Source organism: Octopus bimaculoides, chromosome 20, assembly GCF_001194135.2.
Source record: "Octopus bimaculoides isolate UCB-OBI-ISO-001 chromosome 20, ASM119413v2, whole genome shotgun sequence".
Lineage (NCBI taxonomy): Eukaryota > Metazoa > Mollusca > Cephalopoda > Octopoda > Octopodidae > Octopus > Octopus bimaculoides.
This window is the reverse complement of record NC_069000.1, coordinates 321,963-322,679: the sequence shown is the minus strand read 5'-3', so window position 1 is coordinate 322,679 and position 717 is coordinate 321,963. Positions and strand designations below refer to the sequence as shown.

Genomic DNA, 717 nt, shown 5'->3' with positions numbered 1-717 from the left:
CAAACATTATATATATATATATATATATAAAACACCCTACACACACACACACACACACACACACACACACACACACACATACACACTAGCACAGGAAGAAAGAAAAAAGAAAGAAATGATGATGGGATTCCACGCAGTTTCTGGCAATCAAATTTCGCCCACAAAGTATTGATGCACCCGAGGCTAAAGTGCTGCTGCGCACTGGATGTGATCGAACCCGTACTTACGTAGTTGCTAACGCGTTTCCTAACCACACAGCCAACCATGCCCTCTCCCTCGACGAGAACCTTCGTATATTTGATCTTATTTCATTTACTTTATCGCTTCACCTTTCTCTCTTTCTCTCTTTCTTAGATTGCCATATCAAGGGCCGAAATGAGCGAAGAGTTCACCAGTTTCATGTCGTCCTGTACAGAAAACAAGACGGTGAGTCGTTACCTTCACGAGTGTAGCCGGATCACGTGGCAGATGGTGATACAAAATCCGGCCATGCGCCTCACTGTTGCCGATACCGTCTTCAACGAAGACAGACACAGGCTGTGGTGGTCGTGCGACAAAAAACAGAAGCAAGGAATCAACTTCTTCATTTGGCCAGCTTTGTACGACTACAAGAACGGAGTCTTAATGGTGAAAGGTTGTGTACACGCCAGTTAACTCAACGCTGCACTGCACAACTCTCCGTTGCATTCGATTTAAACAAACAAAATCATAACATTC

General features: G+C 44.2%; 1 protein-coding gene across 1 annotated transcript in view; it reads left to right on the top strand.

The window, feature by feature from the left end:
• LOC106878462 (uncharacterized) overlaps positions 1 to 711 on the top strand; it is a 25,548-nt gene extending 24,837 nt beyond the window's left edge. The window contains exon 4 of the mRNA XM_014927677.2: positions 355 to 711. Coding sequence (XP_014783163.1) covers positions 355 to 654 — 300 coding nt within the window. The 3' untranslated portion in view covers positions 655 to 711. The remainder of the gene's footprint in view (positions 1 to 354) is intronic.
• The last annotated feature ends 6 nt before the right edge of the window (positions 712 to 717 follow it).